This window comes from Zingiber officinale, chromosome 5A (genome assembly GCF_018446385.1).
Source record: "Zingiber officinale cultivar Zhangliang chromosome 5A, Zo_v1.1, whole genome shotgun sequence".
Classification (NCBI taxonomy): Eukaryota; Viridiplantae; Streptophyta; class Magnoliopsida; order Zingiberales; family Zingiberaceae; genus Zingiber; species Zingiber officinale.
Window position 1 is genome coordinate 151,395,619 of NC_055994.1, and position 22,221 is coordinate 151,417,839.

The window sequence follows — 22,221 nt, forward strand, 5'->3', positions numbered from 1 at the left end:
TCTGTTTTTTTTCTCTGTTTTAAGATTAAATTTTACTGTCCACATGTTGAAAATTGAGTCGTCAGCCTGATTCATCCAGGTCACCGAATCACGATTCCAGCTGAATCCTGTCCCGTACGACTCAATTTTTCATAATAATCCTCCTACTTCTCCTAAATTAGGATAAATACCCCTTATTTACCTAGCCAGCAGTATGGATAAAAAATTATTATATAAAATAGGGGGATATTAAAAAAAGTCTTCTCAATAAAGTCGTCGAGTTACCGCTTACCAGGTGTGAAGAATCTCCTTCCTCACGGAAGGCAGACACGCCGAGGTAGCAGCCTCTCTCTCTTTGCAAAGAAACCCCGACCTTTTTATTCCTTCCCTGATCCCTCTCCCAAACCCTCGCCCCTCTCCATGTTTCCGAATTCGATCTCCTCCCCGCCGGCCGTCTCGATCTGATCGCTCGACCCGCTCGTCTCCCTCTCCCCATGTTGCCTTCCTCGCCGGCGGCGGCCGTCGCGAAGATCTGCTTCAACTTCCAATGCAAGGAGCCGCTGCCCGACCTGCCGCCCGCCAGGAGGAAGGGCTGGCGCCTACGCTCCGGCGAGATCGCCGAGCTCTGCGATCGATGCTCGTACGCCCTCTTCGCTTCGGGCTTTCCACGCCGGAGTGATTCTCGGACTGGATCTCCGATGCTTGGTCGTCTTTGATTTGCTTTGGGTTCCTGGATTTTTTGAGGGTCTTACTAAGGCGGCTGCTGCTACGCCCTTCTTTTTCGCGTCGGATTCGGTGGTGGTTTGAATTCGTGCTTCCTACTTTTTAGTTGGAACCGTTGGTTGATCGTGCTTGTGGTGTCAGTGGTTTTGGGACAGTGTTTTCCCCCCAAAATTTCTATCGGAAACGCGGAAATCACTTTGCTTTCTGCTTTCATAGATCTCTTTGTGGTTGCCATGCTTTGACACTTTTTTTTTCCTCTCTCTCTTTTTTTTTTTTTTTAAATTTTCACACGTAACTGGCTTTCTGTCGGGATATTGAGTATCGGGATGTTTGTAACTGTCCAATGTCTTTTGTTTGTTTTCAGTTGCACTTTCGAGCAGGGAAATTTCTGTGAAACGTACCACTCCGAGGATGGGGGTTGGAGGAACTGCGAAGGTGCGGCAAGGTTTGAAATTAAGTTGAATGTTTTGTCTCTCAGTAATTAGGCTACTATTGGATCCGCTCAGGAGTGTTCATTCTCAAGAGTGTTTTTTGTTGATCCGTAGAACATACTATCTGATTTAGCTGGATTTTTTTTCCCCCACCGAGTGCACTGTGGATGTATCGTCTCGGTCACTGCTTATGTGCTTCTTGATGCTGGCGGCGTTGACTGTGTTGCATGTGCTACGAAGCCTTCTGCCATGGTGAGTGAGGAAAAATAAGTCATTTCTGTTTCCTATTCATCTTATGGAGCTTGCCTATTGCTTCAACGGTGAAATTTCCAATTTGCAATGAGTATGATCCCAAAAATACTTTCAGATATATGATTAAGTAGTTTTCTGGTTGAATACAGAGATGTTTGAATTTTGACCATTTCAGCAAAATTATATTTTCATTTCATACGCACGCCATGCAAAGTGAGAAGCTTATTTAGAAATTTTGTTTTTGGTTTGGGATGCTTATTTATCTGTGTAAATCATTGGTTGTGATTAGAAATGCACTTGAGGGTTCTGTTTAATGAGACAGTGCCTTACATAATTTATTCAGGTTATTTGATATCCTCATAATTTTTCTGGTTCTTTAACCTCAGTGTGGTACATAATTTAGTTATCAAGATATAAATCATGTGATCCTCTTCATAAATGCAATTATAGGCACTAATGCCCTTATTAAGTACTAATCTCTGATTTGATTCTTAGTGTGCACTTCATGTTTTCTTAGGCTCCAAACCAGATGATTTCATCTCCTGTGCTTGTGTCCCCACTAGTAACTGAGAGGAGGGAATTTGATGCTCTTTCTTTGTATATCTTTTGCATAAGTGTTTAATCAGATTGAACAAAGTCTAGAGTCGGTGATTCTTTTGGTCTCCCCTTCTTTGTGCTGAGCCGACGAGTGTGGTGAGGAACACCCTGCACTTCACACCATCAATATATTGGTGCAGGAGAGCGTGTGCTCGAATTTGAGGAATAATCCTTAGAGTCAGTTGACCCTGAGTATTCCCCTATCGCCAGGGATTGGTAATGTTTTGGCAGTTTATCTTCTAGCACCCTCTGAGAGAAAAGAGTGCTAATCTATTCTAGGGAGCTGCAATATACAGGGGCTTTTCCCCTGTGCCTAGCTCGGACCGATGCTTCTCCGGAGGATTCTTGGTGTAATCCTTCTTGACCCATTATGTTCACGAGTGTACGAAAGAGTGCGTGATAGCTTGGAACTCGTCACTGAGACGCCGACGGCAAATGAGCTAGGCCTTCCTCCCTAGCTATTGATGGACTGCTGCTGATGCGACAAGATTAGGTGGCGGCAGTGTACCACCAGTAGCCGCTTGCTGCTGCTGCTGCAATAACTTTTGTGCCCGAGCATTAATGAGCATTTCAAATTCTTTGGGCGTCAAGGTAACGGTGATGAGTTTTCCAGTTTCTTCCATCTCTGATCTTCAGTTTTAGGCGAAACGTTCCCACAGACGGTGTCAAATTTGATCCTGTCTTAAAGCTGCAAAGATAGCGCGCTGGGCACGATGACTTGATGGTTGACTGGTAGAAGACTTCTTGCTCCACGGACCACAGGAAAGCTTCCTTTCGATCCTATGCACACAGAGATGAGCCAACAACACATCAGTGCCTAGAACCAGGGGGAGTCTCTGGTGAAGGCCCTCTGACGCTTAAGTCAGTACAAGTCCGAACGAGTGGATGAAGAACGTGCGCAAGAGTAAGTTGTAGATTTTCAGATAACGTACCTTGCCAATTGAGAGGACTCCCCATACCACCTCTCATAATCTCCACAATCATGAAGTGGCGGAGTGTGTCAGAATTTGTTAGGTAAAGAGAAGTGTACAATCAAGACAATGTGTAATAATTATCCGATGAATCTTCCCTTTACCCACATGTATACCTTTGTTGTCGTTTATAGCTTCTATTATTGTTGAAGTTGTTGAAAGAATATGCTGTTATCAATGGTCTGCTGATGGGAGACACATGGTCCCCGAAGAAGATTCTAGAAGAATATTTGCTGACACATAGTTGTTATTCTGACATGTTGTTAGGATTCTCTGCTTCTGCTGTTAGTCGAGTATATTCTGACCGGTTTATAAGACCGACCCTCTTTATTCTGGGTCATGCTTTAAGCTGATCGGTTATGTAATGAAGGATGTTATTAGGCTTATCTATATAGTATTAGTGCTTGACTTCGGCAAATGATAAATTGTGCACACTGGAAATCCATTTAGGAATCAATATGAGGCTGAGTTCCTTATACCCAGCTAGCCCTTTATCTGGCCAGACATTCATAGAAAGATGTATGAGGCTAAGTGTCTTAAGCCCGGTCGGCCTTTTGTCCGGTTGGACATATAATGTTCTACTTGTAGAACTGAAACTATATTATGAGAGGTTTGGTCGATATTTTGAGCCAAAGTGCCTTAAGTTCGGTCGGTCCTTTGTCCGACTAAACGTGTAATAACTTATAGGTAAAGTGTATTTGGCATTCTAATCGAATTTATAAGGCTATCTTACACTTATGCATATAGGAGACGGGTACGACATTATGCAAACTCGTTCGATTTTATCGTCTGAACGGACACCCATGGGGCCGACCGGTCAGCCAAACACTTGTAGAGAGGCTCATCCAGAATAAAGAGTTTGACCCTCCCTTCGACTAGGTCTATGGCTGATCAAATGTGGGGTGGGTCGGTTATTCCGACCGGCTTGTAAGGACGGTCGTTCTTAGACTCTATCAGCTATTGAGTGAATGAGTATGCTGTCTTTTTAGTTCAAGGGTAAATCACTAAAACCCTTATGTTCGACCGACTCAAGGGTTGATCGGCTTTTTTACCCAAGGCTTGGAATCCGACCAGGCCAATTCGGAGAGCCTTAGTGCTGGGCAGTCAATTAGAACCAACTGGGGAGGTGTTCTCCTCCATTGACTTTGACCGTCAACAAGGTAAGTGTAATTTAGTCAAACTTTATTTTAAAATATTCTAAATAAAGGGAAAAGTAAATCCTAATTTAAAGAAAACATGTTAGTTTATTAAAAAAATGCAAAGGAAAAAAAAATGATAGATCAGACAAAATGAAACTCTTATTGATTCATAATAGAAATCTCATAATAATAAGTGAATTTTAATTAATTCGGATTCCAATAAGAAGCCCTCGAAGCTCTACAACCTGGCGAGCTCTCAAGGTGTTGTTCCAACAACTTGACGTTCCAAGCTCTACAACCTGGCGAGTTCTCGAGGTGCTGTTCCTACAACCTGACAACATGGTGAATGCCGTTCCGAGCTCTACAACCTGGCGAGCTCTTGAGGTGCCATTCCAACAACTTGACAACCTGGCGAGTGTCGTTCCGAGCTCTACAACCTAGCGAGCTCTCGAGGTGTCGTTCCAACAACCTGACAACCTGGCAAGCTCTCGAGGTGCCGTTCCAACAATTCGCGCTCCGCTGCTTCCGATCCCGCCTCGTCATGTGACACCCGATCTCTACCTATAAATCCTACAAGCCCCCTAAACCCTCACTCCTGACTCCTCGCTCCTCGCTACTACTCCTCGCTCCTGCTCCCAATGGCCACTCAGGCGCCATCAGCATCCTCGCTTGAACGCTTGATGAATTTCATTGAAAAGGACGAAGAAGCTATCCAACTGAAGCACGTTATGGTGAAGATGCAGATTATTGCCAAACATCTCAAATTTGTTGGAGCTAATTTTTTTGATTATTTCGAGAATAACAAAGAAAATATAAAGAGCCTTGAAGTTGAAAACGCCCGTCTGCGAAGGAAGCTGGAGCGGTTGGAGAAGCTGATAAGCTCAAAAGGGCTTTTTGCGGAACTGGAAGGTGGAGTCGATGCAGAGGAAGGTGGAGGTGATGCTGCTACAGGGGAAGGTGGAGCCGATGCTAAAGCAGCCGATCAACTTTAGGTATGCACTTGCAATCGGAACTGCTCTCGCAGTTGGGCACTACTCACGGTAATATATCTGAGCTTCGGTAGAGTCTAGGGTTTTGGGTGTTTCCCACCCAAAAATAAACTTTAGTTTGAGGGACTGTTTGAACTTTTTAGTTTGAGGGACTGTTTGAACACTTTTGAGGTCCTATTATGGGGATCATGCATTTTGGTATTACTGTGATATGTTTGTGTTTTAGTTTCGAATTTCTGGAAAAAGCATCTCTCTATAGAGTCATCAAGTTACCGATTACTGGGTGTGAAGTATCTCACGGAAGACAGGTAGGCCGAGGTCGGAGGAAACCAAGCAAAGCAGTAGCATAGCAGTGTTGGCGTGCGAGGGAGGCAGCCACCGCGATTTGAGACAGCGAGGCAGCAGCCTCTCTCTCATCTTGCAAAGAAACGCTGACCTTTTTATTCCATCCTTGATTCCACTCCCAAACCCTCGCCCCTCTCCATGCTTCCGAATTCGATCTCCTCACCGGCGGCCGCCTCGATCTGATCGCTCACCCTGCTCCTCCAGCTCCCCGTGTTGCCTTCCTCGTCGGCAGCGGCCGTTGCGAAGATCTGCATCAACTTCCAATGCAAGGAGCCGTTGCCCGACCCGTCGCCCGCCCGGAGGAAGGGCTGGCGCCTACGCTCCAGTGAGATCGCCAAGTTGTGCGACGGATGCTCGTACGCGCTCTTTGCCTCGGGCTTTTCACGTCGGAGTGATTCTCAGACTGGATCTCCGATGCCTAGTCTTTGATTTGCTCTGAGTTCCTGGGATTTTTAAGGGTTTTACTCGAATAAAGGTGGCAACTGTTATACCCTTCTTTTTCGCATCGGATTCGGTGGTGGTTTGAATTCGTGTTTCGTGCCTTTTAGTAGGAACCGTTGGTTGATCGTGCTTGTGGTGTTAGTGGTTTTGGAACAGTGTTTTCCCCCAAAATTTCTATCGTAAACATGGAAATCACTTTGCTTTATGCTTTCATAGATCCCTTTAGAGTTGCCTTTTGACTTTGTTTTTTTTTCCTTTTTTCTTTTCACACATAACTGGCTTTCTGCCGGGATATTATCGGGATGTTTGTAACTGTCCAATGTCTTTTGTTTGCTTTCAGTTGCACTTTCGAGCTGGGTAGTTTCTGTGAAACGTATCACTCCGACGATGGGGGTTGGAGGAACTGCGAAACGTGCAGCAAGGTTTTAAATTAAGTTGAATGTTTTGTCTCTCAATAATTAGGCTACTATTGGATCCGCTTAGGAGCGTTCATTCTCAAGTATGTTTTTTTTGTTGGTCGGGCAGCGACTCCTTGCATTGGAAGTTGAAGTAGATCTTCGCAACGGTCGCCGCTGGCGAGGAAGGCAACATGGGAAGCGGGAGAGGAGCAGGGCGAGCGATTAGATCGAGGCGGCCGCGGATGAGGAGATCGAATTTGGAAGCATGGAGAGGGGCGAGGGTTTGGGAGATGTATCAGGGATGGAATAAAAAGGTCGGCGTTTCTTTGCAAGATGAGAGAGAGGCTGTTGCCTCGCCATCTCGAATCGCGGCGGTTGCCTCCCTTGCACGCCAACGCTGCTACGCTACTGCTTTGTTTGGTTTCCTTCGACCTCGGCCTACCTGTCTTTCGTGAGATACTTCACACCCAGTAACCGATACTTCACACCCAGTAACCGGTAACTTGATGACTCTATTGAGAGATTTTTTTTTCCGGAAATTCAAAATTGGAACACAAACATATCACAATAATACCAAACTGCATAATCCCCATAATAGGACCTCAAAAGTGTTCAAACAGTTCCTCAAACTAAAAAGTTCAAACAGTCCCTCAAACTAAAGTTTATTTTTGGGTGGGAACACCCAAAACCCTAGACTCTACCGAAACTCAGACATATTACCGTGAGTAGCGCTCAACTGCGAGAGCAGTTCCGATTGCAAGCGCATACTTAAAGTTGATCGGCTGCTTCAGCATCGGCTCCACCTTCCCCTGCAGCAACATCACCTCCTCCTTCCTCTACATCGACTCCACCTTCCAGTTCTGCAAAAAGCCCTTTTGAGCTTATCAACTTCTCCAACCGCTCCAGCTTCCTTCGCAGACGGGCGTTTTCAGCTTCAAGGCTCTTGATCTTTTCTTTGTTATTCTCGAAATAATCAAAAAAATTAGCTCCAACAAATTTGAGATGTTCGACAATAATCTTCATCTTCAACATAACGTGCTTCAGTTGGATAGCTTCTTCGTCCTTCTCAATGAAATTCATCAAGCGTTCAAGTGAGGCTGCTGACGGCGCCTGAGTGGCCATTGGGAGCAGGAGTGAGGGTTTAGGGGGCTTGTAGGATCTATAGGTAGAGATCGGGTGTCACGTGACGAGGCGACATTAGAAGCAGCGGAGCGCAAATTGTTGGAACGACACCTCGAGAGCTTGCCAGGTTGTCAGGTTGATGGAACGACACCTCGAGAGCTCGCCAGGTTGTAGAGCTCGGAACGACACTCGCCAGGTTGTCAAGTTGTTGGAACGACACCTCAAGAGCTCGCCAGGTTGTAGAGCTCGGAACGACATTCACCATGTTGTCAGGTTGTAGGAACAACACCTCGAGAACTCGCCAGGTTGTAGAGCTTGGAATGTCAAGTTGTTGGAACAACACCTCGAGAGCTCGCCAGGTTGTAGAGCTTCGAGGGCTTCTTATTGTAATCCAAATCAATTAAAATTCACTTATTATTATGAGATTACTATTATGAATCAATAAGAGTTTCATTTTGTCTGATCTATCATTTTTTTTTCCTTTGCATTTTTTTAATAAACCAACATGTTTTTTTTTTAAATTAGGATTTACTTTTCCCTTTATTTAGAATATTTTAAAATAAAGTTTGACTTAATTACACTTACCTTGTTGACGTTTTAGATATTTAATTTTAAAATATTTATTTTATTTCCTAGTGGCAAATTAGATGCGCACAAAATCTCAATAATTTAAAAAAAAATCACAATATAATATAATAACATCAATGATACGAACTATAACAAGTAGACCTAGGAAATAATGACAATCAAATTCAAGATGACGTGACGATCAAGGTCAATGGAGGAGAACACCTCCCCACTTGGTTCTAATTGACTGCCCAGCGCTAAGGCTCGCCGAATTGGCCTGTTCGAATTCCAAGCCTTACGTAAAAAAGTCGATCGACCCTTGAGCCGGTCGAACATAAGGGTTTTAGTGCTTTACCCTTGAACTAAAAAGACAACATACTCATTCACTCAATAGCGGATAGAGTCTAAGAACAACCGTCCTTACAAGCTGACCGGAATGATCGACCCACCCAACATTTGATCAACCATAGACCTGGTCGAAGGGAGGGTCAAACTCTTTATTCTGTATGAGCCTCTCTACACGTGTTCAGCCGACCTAGTTACCGGTCGACCCCATTGGTGTCCGTTCAGATGATAAAATCGAACGGGTTTGCATAATGTCGTACCCGTCTCCTATATGCATAAGTGTAAGATAGCCTTATAAATTCGATCAGATGCCAAATGCACTTTACCTATAAGTTATTACACGTTCGGTCGGACAAAGGACCGACCGAGCATAAGACACTTTGGCTCAAAATATAGACCAAACTTCTCAGAATATAGCTTCAGTTCTCCAAGTAGCCCATTATAGGTTCGGTTGGATAAAAGGCCGACTGGACTTAAGACACTTAGCCTCATACATCTTTCTATGAATGTCTGGCTAGATAAAGGGCTAGCCGGGTATAAGGCACTCGGCCTCATATTGATTCCTAAATGGATTTTCAGTGTGCACAGTTTGTCATTTGCCTAAGCTAAACACTTATACTATACAGATAAGCCTGATAACATCCTTCATTACATAACCAATCAACTTAAAGCATGACCCAGAATAAAGAGGACCGGTCTTATAAACTGGTCTTATAAACTGGATAGAATATACTCGACCGACAGCAGAAGCAGAGAATCCTAACAACCTGTCAGAATAATAACTACGTGTCAGAAAATATTCTTCTAGAACCTTCTTTGGGGACCATGTGTCTCCCATCAGCAGACCATTGATAACAGCATATCCCTTCAACAACTTCAGCAATAATAGAAGTTATAAATGACAACAAAGGTATACATGTGGGTAAAGGGAAGATTATTACACATTGCCTTGGTTGTACACTTCTCTTTACCTAACAAATTCTGACACATTCCGCCACTTCATGATTGTGGAGGTTATGAGAGGTGGTATGAGGAGTCCTCTCCATTGGCAAGGTACGTTCTCTGAAAATCTACAACTTACTCTTGCGCACGTTCTCATCCACTCGTCAGGACTTGTACTGACTTGAGCGTCAGAGGGCCTTCACCAGGGACTCCCCCTGGTTCTAGGCACTGATGTGTTGTTGGCTCGTCTCTGTGTGCATAGGCTCGAAAGGAAGCTTTCCCGTGGTGTGTGAAGCAAGAAGTCTTCTACCAGTCAACCATCAAGCCATCGTGCCCAGCGCGCTATCTTTGCAGCTTTAAGTTGGCCCTCCTTTATCGAAGCAGTTTTATCCTAAAGTGTAAATGATGCTGAATTGCAAACTCAAATGCACAATGGAAAACCTCGAATAGATAATCGAGTGCGACCTCAATTACTTCCTCGATATTGGCCTAGAATAACAGATCAAGAGCTACAACAAATCTCTGGAGAGTATCCTTTTCATGTGCATGTTGTAATTTTCTTTGTTTCTGTTTTCCATTATCATGATTTTTGTATCCATGCAAATAATTGGGTCTAATGATTAATCTACAATTCACAATTTAATGAAGCTTTCCTGACTTGCTATCAGTTCAAATGTTGTGATTACTCCATTGTTTGAAATGATGTTGAGTGCTAGTGATGCTGGGCGCATAGGAAGGTTGGTGCTGCCAAAAAAATGTGCTGAGGTCATTGCTTGAACTTTCCCTCATTGAGAACTGAAATTATATAATGATTACTATCTTGTTTGACCATCAGTGTATGAATTCTCTCTTCGATTACTCTCCATGTTGTCATCCTATGTTTGTTGCCATCATGTGGCCTAGTTCAAACCAGGGATTAAAATACTGTGCCATACTGGTCTAAACGGGCGAAACATCTCATTTCACCGGCTGACCGACACCGGCACGACTCCGGTATCGGGCCTCGCGGTAGCAGAGGTGTCGTGTGACATAGCAGCCGTCGTGAAGGGTCGCGCGACCTCATGACCGCTACGGGAGGGTCACGTGACCTCGGCGTCTGCAGCGGAAGCGTTGCGCAACCCTGTGTCCACCACGGAGGGGTGGCGTGACCCCCGCGTTCATCGCGGAGGGGTCGCGCGACCCCCGCGCCAGCGGAGGAGGGGTCGCGCGACCCCCGCGTCCGCGAAGGAGGGGTCGCGCGACCCTACGGACGCGGCGAGGGGTCGCGTGACCGCCGCGACTGCGTCGGAGTCGCGCGAACCCAGCGGCTGCGTAGTCGTGCAATTTTCTTGTCTCGCGTAGGGGAGTGGCAGGGTGTTTTTTAAATTAAAACTTAAATAAATTACTTTAATCAACTCCTAGTTATGATTGAGATAATATAAAGAGACTTTATTAAACTCTAATAAAATTAGCAAATTAATTTATTTTAATTCTAAAAGAATATAATAAAATTTTCATTTATTTATTTATCTATTTTCATATTTATTTGCAGATTATTTTTATATTTTATTTTTAATTAATATATTATATATTTAAAAAATATCGAAACTATATTAGCACAACATGATACGATACCGAAACCGTATTATTCCGGTCCAGAACTGAAACCTCGGCAAGGGTCGAGATTTTAAACCATGGTCCAAACATCTGTCAATTGAAGGTGTCTTTTTGTTTGTGTGACATGGTTTATGTAAAACCTTTGTGGTGATTTTCTTTAGGTGTCTAGTTTTATTTATAAATTTAATTTGTTACAATGGCCATGCTAACAAGGTTAGCATAACTTGATGTTTTTTAGATGCTCTCTGACGCTGCACCCTTTATTAGTTTACTCAGTGATCACATGCTTACTTTTTCTGTATGCATATAAATTTGGTCAATAGTCAATTAGCGGTTGAAAGTTTATGGAGAACAAAAAAATTGTAGTGACTTTTAGTAATGTGAGTGAGTGACTGTTACAAAACAGGCCTACTTCGGTACTTCCCTGCAATTTCTCAGCCTGAAGGGCTTCCACTGAAAGTTAAGGATGCAAATGGCAAGGACTGGGTGTTTCAATTTCGTTTTTGGCCAAATAATAACAGTAGAATGCATGTTTGGGAGGGAGTTACACCTTGCATTCAGGCAATGCAATTGCATGCTGGTGATACAGGTATGGATTAAACTTTCATGAAAGATTGTTTAGTCTGGAGCATCCTCCAGGTTTAAAACTGTTGTATCTATGACATTTTCTGCAGGTCTATTATAATCTATTGTGTCAAACTAAACCTTTTCTTGGACTTCTGTACCCTTGGAAGCCTATAGCCTTGGATGCCCATATAATTTAGCATATATTTACATTTTCCTCTACTATGACTGCTGTGGTTTTGGATTAATGGGTAGTGATGATCTCAAATTTTCTTAGCATCTTAATAAGCATGGTTATCTATTGATGTGACAACCAGTGTCGATGGCTTTTTTGAGAATATTATAAATTGCTCTTTCTTTTGTTTTATCTCCCAGGTAAAGTTCTTTTTTGATGCAGTAGTATATTAAGACTTCCATAGTATTTTACTTTAAGGGTTCTTGGCTATATCTATGGAATTAACACTGCATTTACTCACCTTGCAATGTGTGTATATGATATGTCTATGAGCTAGCTTAAGCAAACGTGAATCTACTAGTATATTTCCATCTATTTGTCTATGATATGAGCACATACACAGATGTGTGTGTAGCTGCGTAAGAGGATTTAATATTTATGGATGTCTGTATAAATAGCATATCTTGTTGCATATACTTATTATGTGTCCCTGCAGTGACATTTAGTCGTATGGATCCAAAAGGGACATTGATTATGGGTTTCAGGAAGGCTTCTGGTGCCTCTAATGAACAGGTCCGTAGGGGAAAGACTGCTCTGGAATATAGAACTATTTAGATAAATTTTTTATAGTGCTTAAATTTTCTATTGCCCTTTAAAGGCTTAAAAATTAATATTATTTTTCTTGCAGGTTTTATCAAGCATTCAATGTTCAAGTTTTTGATTGAGCATGGCCTTTTCTTTCACAACTTCACCTACTGTTGTTATGATATAACTTCTCTAAGCATACCTGTTATTCTACAAACCACCCATTAGTGGCAGAGGTGTCATTTTACTTTAAATTTCTAGAATCGTGCTCATTGGTACATAATACGTGCTGCAATGTAGAAAATGAGAACATCATTTTCTTGAATACATATGTTTTGTAAAAAAAATGAAGGGCATTGATTAATGTCTTGTTCTGTCCTTGTTACCTTGTAGTCTTTTTGTTCCTTTTTATTTTCGTAGGATTTTTTACATTGTTATGTTTTGTTTTTTTTCCTTCAAATTCATTGACAGGACTCGCAAACACTTAAATCTGGCAATGATTTTTCATCACCTCCAGAGGCCGACTGCAAAATCACTGCTAAACATCTCAAAGGCAGTGTGGAAACAAGGAACTTGGCCAGTACAGTAGGAGTTGCTCTAAGTTTGCAAATGAAGGCCTGCTACAAAAAGATGGGCTTAGTGCTAAGTCATCACAGGGCACTAGTAGAAGAAAAGGTGGCAATCTTGGGTCTAAGAATAAACGTCTAAGAATTGACAATGAAGACTCCATGGAATTGAAACTGATATGGGAAGAGGCTCAACAGTTGCTCTGTCCATCTCCTAACTGTGTTCCTGATATTGTTTTGGTTGAAGGTCATGAGTTTGAAGAGTATGAGGTATTTTACTTCGCAATATCCTACAACCTTCCTGTTGTATCACTTTTTAAAATTCTTGTTAGTAGTTTATGAAGTACCTTTGTATATTTTGTAAAGAAAAAGGTGTAAATTTAAGAATTCACACTATCAACTCCCTTATCCATGTCGATAACTGCCGCTCCAAGTTGGACTTGGACAAGTCCTCCATCGACCATAGAAAAAAAATCTAGAAAGAGTTTTGTTGGGAACCTAGATATGCACATGTCGGATAATTATACCCAAGTCCCAAGTAATATATAATACAACTAAGAGAAGCCTTCCTTTGAGAAATCTTTTGCATGAGAATCCACTACAATGATCATCATGTAATTGGTTGATCCAGAAATTAGGTGTCATTTAACTTGTGAGATTCCTATCTTCATCTTAACTTTTTCCAATTAAGTATTTGTTCATATGAAATGTTTGAGCTTCCTATCTTCATCTGAACTTATTCCAATGAAGTATTTGTTCATATGAAATGTTTGAGCTCATATTGCAATTGGCTAGATAATTCTATGTTAGAACTAGTAGTTTAGCAGTTTTAGTATCTAGGTTGAGCAATTGACAGCAAAACCATACTATATTGAGTTGATCATTCCTGAATTGCAACTGACTTTGGTTTCAAAACTTCTGTGGATTAACAAGCTATTGACTGTTGAATTAATCAGTTCTTTATTGGCATTTTGACTTTAGTTCAACATCAATCATCCCACCTGTCTTTTTAGGAATATGCATGGATAACAGTTATGTTAGAGAGGTAATTCTTTTGTTTTGCATTGACATTCTGTGCAGTAATTTTTCTGTCTATACAACTAGTGTGTTGCAATGTTTGAACATCATACATGACAAGACTTTCCAATCACTTAATGTGATCTAACACCAATCATGGATTATATACTTTCTTGTAGTTGATGTATTTTTTTTTCAGCCAATTCAGAGTAGAACGTTCTTGTTGTCTTATATTCATTTATTTGACTTGTATACCAATTCCTTCAGGGAATATAACATACCGATGTGTTTTTTTTGGCTGATGTGGCTGATCATGACGGGAAGCACCAGTATTTGGAAAGTGTACATACTTTGCTGCTAACCAAATCGGGTAACCTATCCTTTTTATGTGCATCTCTAATAATGCTAAAATCCTTCATATTTATTTATTGATCATGAAATACCATAGGGCTTTCACTTGTAGTAGATAATTTTGATCTACTTCCTGTTGGCGTACGGATAGCAAAGTTGATAATGATTACTTGCATTTCCTGTTAAATTGAGGCTAGGTAACTCTCTATTTAAAAGACGTATGTAAAAGTATGTAAAGAAGCAAGGCCCTTACTGTTTTTATAAAATATAGACATCAAGATATACAAACGACTCTCATAGGTGGTGTGCATCAGGACAAATGTTGCTATCTTGAGGTTTTACTTGTCTTATTCTTCAGTCTCCTTTCTTTTCTTCTCCCTCTATTTTCTCCATGAGTGTCACCTTAGGCAACAATGCTCTCTGAGATGGACTCTTTGTTATTTCTTCTAGATTCTTCTCTCATCAGTGCCTCTTCCTTGAAATAAATCGATATGCATTGAAAAGTTGCTAAGATATGAAAACTTTGTTACATTGGCACAGCTCCTAGTGTCCTTGTATCTGCCTCAACACCAGGTTACAGAAAAGCTAAGTCTGTACAGTATAGAAGTGTGTAGGCATTCATAGAAAAATAAAAATAAAATAGAAAATACTAATAATCAGGAACATCTAGCTGTAGCTTTCTATAAATAAGAAAAAAAATAGATTAAAATAGAATGAAAGCATCCAAGCATTCAAATATAATAGATTCTCTACCTGACAAATTGAATCAATTAGAGTTGAAGTTATGAAGATTGAGAAAGAATAAAGAGATTCTAATTAATATTATTAAATTAGAAGTGACTAAAAAAAACTTAGGTTATTGGCATATAACCTGATATAATGTTCAGTGACAGTTAAGGTCTGTCTAGCCTACCTCAATTATTTTTGACTCACAATTTCTTTGGTGTGGTCATTGTCGTACAACAGTAAGAACTCTCAATGGGCTCAATGTGAAGATTGCTCAAAATGGTGGGTGCACTCCTTCCATTTAGATGGACCTGTTCTAACAATACATGGGATCCTGAAAGGTGATTTAGGATGTTCTAGTTCACAAACTAGAAGTTTAGTGACTTTGTTTATGGCATTTAAAAGCTGGACTTGATACTGCAGAATTTATTGATAATTATTCCCTACTCATTGGCAACTTAATACAGGATGACAATTTTGCAGTAATATGTTAATAATGATCATTCCGCATGTGTTTGACCATTTCAAATTGGTATTTATAGTGCATTATTTGTATATACAAAGATGTATCATCAATAGAATGTTAATATTTACAAGAGCTATCAATTGAAGATCTCAATCTTCTAGTGCAACTAACAAGATCAGTGGCCTCATTGGCATATCTGTCCATGACAGAACTTGGATGTCAATTTAACCTCCCTGAATAGGGACCTGCAGTTTTGCAACCCAACTTGACTTGTCCAAACTAGCTATCCCCATCAATGTCATGTTATTGTAGGGAGCATACTATAATAGTTCTGATCTGCCAGCCAAGGAGGATGGAGTGGAGTATATGATGTTTCACCTCCCTGCACACTACATTAGCTCAGCTTTCTCTACCTATGAAAATAACATTTTTAAAGTCTTTGTTGTATCTATATAAAAGCCTGAGCATGCCCCATGACAATTTAATCCTCGACAGTAGTGTGCCTCTGGTGAGCAAAATCTTTGATGATATATATTTCTTACACACAAAAGGAGTCATATCATTTAATCTTTTTCCTTCATTTTGGAGAAATTGGAATTTTACTATCCCATAGAGTAGACTCTTTCCCTGAAGTCAGGTAGGTATCCAAATTTCAAAATGCCATGTATTTTAAGAATAGGTAGTCTATATTCACTTTTCTACATGAAAGTACATTATGAAGCTGTTTATGTCAACTATTTGAGGCGTGCTACAGGAAAATACACTTCCTAAAATTCAACAGATGGAATTATAGAAAGCCCTTGGAGATGCTAATTTTAGATCAAGCAGGTAATTAACAAAATTGAATTACGATGCTTGCTAATTTTAGATCAAGCAGGTAATTAACAAAATTGAATTACGATGCTTACTGGACACTAGAAATTATGCATTCATACTGGGCCTAGTTATTTTATTTTGAATTCTTTTATATTCATTGAAGGAGGTTTATTATCTATGACACGCTATTGTTTGAAAGTGCTAATGTTCTCATATCTGCTCCAAAATATTGATCAATGTGCGGCTTATTTCTTTTGATTTGTAGGTCTTCATGCTCAGCTGCTCAGGAGTTGAGTTTGGCGCAGATGGCAGAATTAATCCCATGTAAAACAGGTATCGATTTCTTCATAATAAATTTTCTAATGCTAGGACTTATTGGTGAATCAATATGTTAATTTAAGCATTCCTAACTAGGACTAATATCTATCTGTAGGCCACTAGTCTAACATGATGTTTTTACCATCTTACAACGTCCATTGACTAGCAATAGAGTAAAACAGAAACATGACATAGATCAAGTATTGGCCTCATTTTGTATGGGAGTTCCTTCTCTCTCCTATTGGATTACATAGAAATCAGAAAGAAACATGTTTTGGTTGCCTTCCTTTCTAGGATCAGGGATTTAACAAATTGGAATTTCTTTTTTTTTATTATTACTATAAATCCTATCTTGCAGATGACATGCATAACTCTCTTATACTCTAGATGTTCAATATTGTCATTGTTTGGTGTTACTGAAATTTGTTAAAATTTATTGCATTTGGAGGGTCCTTCCAACACTTGATAGATATTTAAGATATTTAAGTTCTGTCTTATTGATCCTTGTGATTTATTTATTTTATTTTTTATTCTAAATTTTGAGTGTTCTATGTCATCTTGGTGAGATGTCTAATGCAATAGTAGGGTATACTGAAAAAATAAATAAAAATGACAATTTATTATGTTTTTGCTTATTTCATTTTCTCCTTGATGCCAAACATGAAAAATTTCCAGGCTTACCTTTTCTAGGAGTAGTTTATCTCATAATCCTCTTGTTAGAATTTTGTTCATGAATTTTCAACTTAGGTTTTGCACTTGGATACAGACAATTGCTGAGAGCTTACAACTTACTATCAGATAAAAAATCGAGAGCGCTTCAAAATTCTAACCAAAGTGAATTTGCGAGCATCTCTGCCAAATTTCTTTTTGAGAATTGGAATTAGTTGTGATGTTTGTAATGCGTGGTTGATCGTAGATTTTGAAATTTCAGTTCAAAAGCATATTGCTAACATACACTGGTCCATTGTTGTTTTTTGTTTACTGAATATCCAAGTTCATAACCCTCCTCTTGGCATGCTTTGACGCATGTTGATGGGTATCAAGCATCTACACATACCAAAATCATACCATGCTGGTCAAGAATGAAACGACGACATAGAATGATATTTTAAACTTTGGGCTAAAAGTATTGAGAATTTAACTATTTGTTGAAAAAAATCTTTTATCTTCATCTTGTTTTTGCTGTTTCATAGAGAGTAGAGATTTCCAGTTATAGCCATTCCCCATTTGGCCAATGCAGGTCCATCAAAGAGAGTCAAAGCTGAAACTCACATTGAAGTCTCGGATGGGCTGGATACACTTGCCAATCTTGCCATTCTTGGAGAAGGAGAAACTCTCCCCCCTCCAACAACAAAGCATCCAAGGCATAGGCCTGGGTGCACATGTATTGTTTGTATACAGCCCCCAAGCGGCAAGGGCCCTAAGCACAAGCAAACTTGCACATGCAATGTATGCCTCACCGTCAAGCGAAGGTTCAGGGCACTCATGCTAAGGCGTAAAAAGCACAAGTCAGAGAAGGATGCTGAAACCTCAGTGAAGCACCAGAAAAAACAACCCAACCTATTGCTAGAGAAAACACAAGTAGGAAATAAACCATCAAAAACAAGCACTCTAGTTGTGAATAATTCCCCAACCAAACCAATCTCAAAGGAGGGAACTAGTGATGTAGCACTCGAGAGCAAAAGACTATCTCCTCAGATTGATTTGAATATTCAACCAGAACGGGAGGAAGAGCCATCGCCAAAATTTGAGAATGGCAACATGATGAGCCTTCTCGCAAATACGACAACCTAAACACCTCCAGATGGATCAAAGTGTGTGTGAGATGATGATTCTTAATGGGGAACCCAGCCATTTTTGCAAGCCTATATGTAGATACACTCCTATTCTATACCCTCCAGGATGAGCCAGGAAGTTGTATTCCAGTCCGGGAACAAAGATCCAGCAGCATTCATCCCGAGTTGTATTTATAATTGTTGGAATAAAATCCCCCCATTGCTTAGTTTTTTGAGCTACATTTGATGATATGTTCTTTTTTGCATTCATAATTATTATTGTAACCATTTTGATGATATGTTCCGGTCGCCACCGACCACTGCTGCTGCATCGAGTTGTTGCTGACCACTCTGACCTCGAAGTTTGCATTGTCTATTTGTTAAGCAATCATATTAGCAACGATGAGATTGGAGGTGGATCCAATCTAAGGATGGCACTAATGCTGGTGCTAATGATGGGATCCACTCTAAGGAGTTGTCGGAGATGTTGTGGAACCCCAAGCTGTTGTATTGGTTGCTCGATCATACAGGGCTGAAGAAGCCCAACCGGAACTTACTGCCATCGGATAGCAACTTAGCTTCGTCATAATGTGTCATCCCGCAAGTGACCATTAGTGGCTAAATTCATTGGGCTAGAACAAAGTCGACAACTTAAATATTTTAAAATTTATCAACAACTTTTATATTTTCCAGCAAATAAACGGATCATAAATATACTTCCCATAAATATTCTAACTTAGCCGGTTCAAACCCTAAGTCACAATTTCTTTAAACTTGAAAAAAACACAATAATTTATCATCAACAATAGAAGGAAAAGAATGTTACTTTCTTTAAAATTTACAGCCAGCTTAAGAAAATTGGATGTATCTTACTCTCTCACCTTCTCTCCTGGTAAATAAGATTTATAAAATCTTATCTTCTGTACTATCTTTTATAAATTTTTTATAAATTTCTATCTTAATTTTTACTTCAAATAGGACATGCAATTAAAAGAGGTTAGACTCCTAGATTATCCGCTGCGAGCGCTTCTCGATTTATCCTGATGACGGGTGGAAAATTTTTGTGGAGTCGGGCCGATCACCCTAAGCTCAACGTTACCCAGCCTGGTTAATTATTTTTTTTTATAAATTTCTATCTAATCCCCGGAGTCATGATGCCGCGGTAGGACATCCAGATTTTCACCCAAGCACTCGCGATTCGAACTTCAACTATAGCGTATTTGCAGAAATTTTTCCTCCAAATGGGGGACGTAATCAAAGGATGCTAGGCTTCTGAACAAGCCGCTGTGTGCGTTTCCTGATTTACTCTGATGGTCGATGGGAAATTTTCGTGAGACCGGACCGATCACCCCTAGAGATAATCAATGAAACTAACGGTATCTTTTTCTTTTCTTTTTTTTTTTAATTTTTTTTTATTTTTATTTCTATCCCACCTTAGCTTCTCTCCAAAAAAAAAAAAAAAACCAGGAGTTAAACTTATCTTATGAGTGTCTCCTCTTATATCTTCCATTCCATTTTCCATTCAAGTAAACAGATTATGAATTGTCACTCTGCCTAATGAACCCTAAAGAACCTCAACCCCTTCTGAAAAAAACGAAACACAAAATGTCAGCCATTTTTTGCAATATCAATTAATGCTATACTGATAAAAAAAAATAAAAAATTAGTGGCCTGGTCTTACAATATCATTTGCTAAATTCTTACTCCATTCTATTGTTTTATCGAATAAAAATCTGCTAAACTATTGTTGGTCTGAAGTTTAGGCACAAAACATTGAATGCTAAGCAAACTTGTCAAATAGAACATGGATCAGCATGGCAACCATATCAAGATAACCTACTAGATTTGCTTTTCCAATATGATTTGGAAATTCCAAGACGAGATATGGAGAAATTGCCTCATAGATTGAATGTACAAGAAACGCATTAGCTTAGAAGGCTGCTATTCAAAACAATGCTCATGACCTTGGAAGGTTTTTATAAATACAATGGTTGCGGATTGAAGATTAAATATCACTTCAAAAACCAATTCACACAATGCATATAGGTTTTGTACTCTTCAAGGCAGGAATCATCTAACCAAAACCAAGCTAGTTGTTCAGTTTTACAATATTTCTTGGACTCTTCATCTATACCATTTGTGCATATATCAACACAAATCATGTTATTCGCGTATCACTGTTTCTAAGAACACCCATCACACACTTAGATCAAGGCCATCAATCATCATGTAGTTGTTAAGCATCCATTATATGGACATAATTGTTTATTTCAAGTGAATAATTACACCTTATATGATATTTAAATCGAAAGCACATTCATAAGCACCTGCATTCTGTGTGGTAAGTGGTAACCAATAATCATATCTCTAAGCAAAAGGGATCTGAAAAGATGAGATTGAGGATCATGCCCAAGCAAACTGGAAGATGGGATTCCTAAAGTGATTCTCACCAACTATCCTCATGAACTTAAGGTAACTGATAAGGTACCATAATTCAGCTAACATAATCAATTAGCAATATTGAATTTGATTCATTTGAATGACTGAGACCCATCAAACTATTTCATGTATTGACCTTAATTAACATGATTGTTTCTTGCATTTCAAAGAAATCTATACCACTAATATCTTAATGCAGTACTAGTTAGATTTCAAATTGTTCTAGGTTATACTATCTAGACACAAAGATGTGTTGCTGTGTATGGAATAAAACCATTGAGGGTGCTTTGTCAAGAAAGATCTACAGATAAAACAAAAAAAGCTGATAGATCTTGCTGAAACTGATAAATCATTCTTCTTGGTGATTCAAAAATATGTACAGAATCAACTACATATCTATACAAATTGAACGTATTTGGGCACTAAGGAAGCAATTTTTTTTTCTTCAGGAAAGTAACACAATCAATCAAAGAATTGTGTGTGCCATACCATCGTCAAGTCAAGATGCTTTTTTCCCATTGTTTTTCATCACGATAAGCGTCATATCAGATCCAAGCATGGTCATATTCCTCACCTCTAAAAGGATTGATTTTTTGAACATCGCCTTGATCTCCTCCACTTCCTGGGCCGAGGACGGGAGGTTCACCGCCAGGACGATGGCTCCGCCTCGGCGTACGGTGCGCTCCATCTCGGAAACGAACCGAGCAGGGAACAGCGCCTCGGTTACGCCGGTACTGAATCCGAGATCAAATACGTTGTCGAAGAAGGGGAGGTTGTGCGGGTCTGCGCGGCGGACCAGAGGGAAGAAGTCGATGATGTCGACGCCGGTGACGTCGGCAACACCAGACTCCTGTAGGGCGGCAACCTCGTGGCCCGCGCCAGCGGAGACGCAGAGAACGTTGGTGGAGTTGTAGAGGATACGGGCGGAGCGTAGGGTCGCGAACAGGGCAGCGAAGGCATCGGCTCTGCGGCGCCAGGCGCGAGAGGAGCGGAGCTTGACGAAGCGTTTTTCGGGGGTGACGACCTCGCGGGCCGCGACGTCGCAGGAGGAGCGAGGGGAAGAGTCGCCGTCCTGTTGGTGGCGGCGGGCGACGTGGCGATCGATGCGGACGACGGGAGCGGGAGTGCAAGAAAGGGAGGAGTTCGAGAAGAGATGGAGGAGGGCCAGAGTGGCGACGGCCGCGAAAACGAGTGAGATCCGGTTGAGCAACCGCTCGACGTTCTTCTCCGTCGCCATCTCGATCTCCATCTCTCTCTTCTTCGCTGCCATCGAAGGCGGAGGCCGTCGAGTCGCCTCTCTCTCCTCCATCCCTCGGCCCTGGCCGTCGCCCTCTTCCATTTCTTTTCAATCGTTGAAACCGGGCCGTCGAAGCCCGGCCCAACTAGGTAACCTTCACCAAATCGCATCTGAATTTCATTATTTTTTTATCTTTATTTTATTAATTCTATAATTGTTTTATTAAATAGATATTAAAGAATATTTTTAAAATTCTCTGTGTATTTGCTTGTGATGAAGCTTAATTAGGACACTGGATGAAAAAGCATTGATTGTATTGGTTGGCATATGCGTGTCGATGTGCTTTTGC

The 22,221-nt window shown here is 40.6% G+C and overlaps 1 protein-coding gene and 1 pseudogene across 1 annotated transcript; one reads left to right on the plus strand and one right to left on the minus strand.

Moving 5' to 3' along the window:
- Positions 1–274: 274 nt before the first annotated feature.
- On the plus strand, positions 275–18,495 carry LOC121982518 (annotated as a pseudogene).
- Positions 14,539–22,030, minus strand: LOC121982516. The gene is made up of 2 exons (XM_042535645.1): positions 21,125–22,030; positions 14,539–14,653 (listed from the first exon to the last, which is right to left on the minus strand). The coding sequence occupies exon 1, from the start codon at positions 21,972–21,974 to the stop codon at positions 21,135–21,137; it is 840 nt and encodes a 279-aa protein (XP_042391579.1). The 5' UTR covers positions 21,975–22,030; the 3' UTR covers positions 14,539–14,653; positions 21,125–21,134.
- Positions 22,031–22,221: the final 191 nt, after the last annotated feature.

What these genes read in the sequence shown, in the direction of transcription:
- LOC121982516 (XM_042535645.1), bottom strand. Translation starts at nt 21,974, where the DNA reads ATGGAAGAGGGCGACGGCCAGGGCCGAGGGATGGAGGAGAGAGAGGCG.